General features: G+C 55.8%; 1 protein-coding gene across 1 annotated transcript; it reads left to right on the forward strand.

Moving 5' to 3' along the window:
* Positions 1–256: 256 nt before the first annotated feature.
* GUITHDRAFT_123023 (hypothetical protein) lies at positions 257–1,163 on the forward strand (the record flags this gene model as incomplete). The annotated part of the gene is made up of 7 exons (XM_005817683.1): positions 257–367; positions 417–557; positions 602–671; positions 721–836; positions 882–935; positions 981–1,025; positions 1,071–1,163. 7 exons carry the CDS (start codon positions 257–259, stop codon positions 1,161–1,163), a joined length of 630 nt encoding a protein of 209 aa, XP_005817740.1.
* Between the last annotated feature and the right edge of the window lie 637 nt (positions 1,164–1,800).

Consider the following 1,800-nt stretch of genomic DNA (forward strand, 5'->3'; position numbering starts at 1 on the left):
TGATGTGCCAGAGGTGGTGAAGACGAGGACGGCAGAGGGAGAGGAGGGGAGCTCAGAGTTTTCGGACGGCTGAGGTGTTTACAAGACATAAACAGAGGAAGCGACAATTCTACAAGTTCAGGAGGCAGGATGGGAGTGGTGTGTGGAGGAGGTAGGAGGTCTCGAGCATGGGTGGCAGCAATGACCCAGTGTGTCCTGCCAGTGGATCTTACCCCGTAACCTTGCAGCGTGTGGGACAAGACCATCCTAAGGAAGGATGTACACCTCTTCCCAGCACGTGCCGGAGAGGAATCAGGATGCGACCATCTATGTCGGGAACATCACTGAGAAGTGCACGGAGGAGATCCTGTGGGAGCTGTTCCTGCAGGTATCCTGCCCCAGCTCCATGCGCAGGGCTTCTTACCTCCTCCCTCCAGGCAGGGCCTGTCGTGAATGTGCACATACCCAGGGACAAAGTCACTACCGTGCACTCCGGCTTCGGGTTTGTTGAGTTCAGGTCGGAGGAAGATGCCGAATACGCGATCAAGATTATGAACATGATAAAGCTACACGGACAGGTCCGAAGACTTGCTGCTTGTTGTTGGCTGACTATCCTCTGCAGCCGCTGCGACTGAACAAGAAAGCCAGCGGAGAGATCAAAGTGCTCGATGTTGGGGCGAACCTTTTCATCGGTGAGCTCTCAGGACGGGCATGCTCGCGCTGCTGCTGACGCCAGGATAGGAAATTTGGAGCCCGAGGTAGATGAGAAGCTCCTGTACGATACGTTCTCTGCTTTCGGCGTGATCGTGGGCAACACGCCCAAGTGTATGCGCGACCCTGAGACCGGGCAGTCGAAGGTGAGGGAGGAGGAGGAGGAGGAGGATCGAGTGACGGAAGGGCAGGGGTTTGCGTTTGTCAACTACGATTGTTTCGAAGCTGCTGATATGGCGATCGAGGTAGGGGAGGTGGGTGAGGGTAAAACAAACTTGACGCCGTTGCAGGCGATGAACGGACAATATCTGTGCGGTAGACCGATCTCAGTGCAGGTAGAGACGAGCGACTGATGTGCTCGTGGATGATGTTGGTGTCAGTACGCATACAAGAAGGACGGGTCGAAGGGCGAGCGGCACGGAAGGTGGGAGAGAAGGAAGATGGGGGAGGAGAAGGCAGAGGAGAGATGCTGAGGAGCATCGGGAGGCGAGTGGAGGGCATGCTCACCGCCTGAGGGACAGGGAGAGAGAATGGAGACGAAGTGGAAGTAGGGGAGAGAAAGGGAGGAGAGGAGGACGAGGGGGTTAAGGTGGAGGCGAGAGAGGGTCCTGGAGTTTTCCTAGGCTAAAGTCATTTCTAGCGTTGCGGAGCGTCTGCTTGCCGCCAACAATCCCGAGAAGGTCGAACTTCCTGACCCTGCTTCTCGTCCTCCCCCTTGCCCCTCTTCCCTGCCCCTGCCCCTCCTCCTCCTCCTCCTCCACCTGCTCCTCCTGCTTCGAGCTTGACATAAGTGCACTACCGGATGCTGACTTCTAGGGTCCCACTGACGCTGTACAAATCGTATTTCCGGGGAGGCTTTTCCGCGTTCCTGCACGCCCGGTCACAAGTAGGCCTTTGGGTGTCACGCGAATACCAAGGAAGATAATGGGGCGAAACATGGACCAAACAGCTCTCTCCCTTGCAGTGGCCTCACCAAATTCGAATCCGAATATACTTGCTCACCTTATTTCAAGAGTAAGAACCTATATCCACTCTCCAGCACAGCTCATATCTCTCGGTTCCGAACATTTGAGTCGAGGATCCGCAGGTGCACATCTTGCTCTTTCAAGG

This window comes from Guillardia theta (genome assembly GCF_000315625.1).
Source record: "Guillardia theta CCMP2712 unplaced genomic scaffold GUITHscaffold_679, whole genome shotgun sequence".
Taxonomy (NCBI): Eukaryota; class Cryptophyceae; order Pyrenomonadales; family Geminigeraceae; genus Guillardia; species Guillardia theta.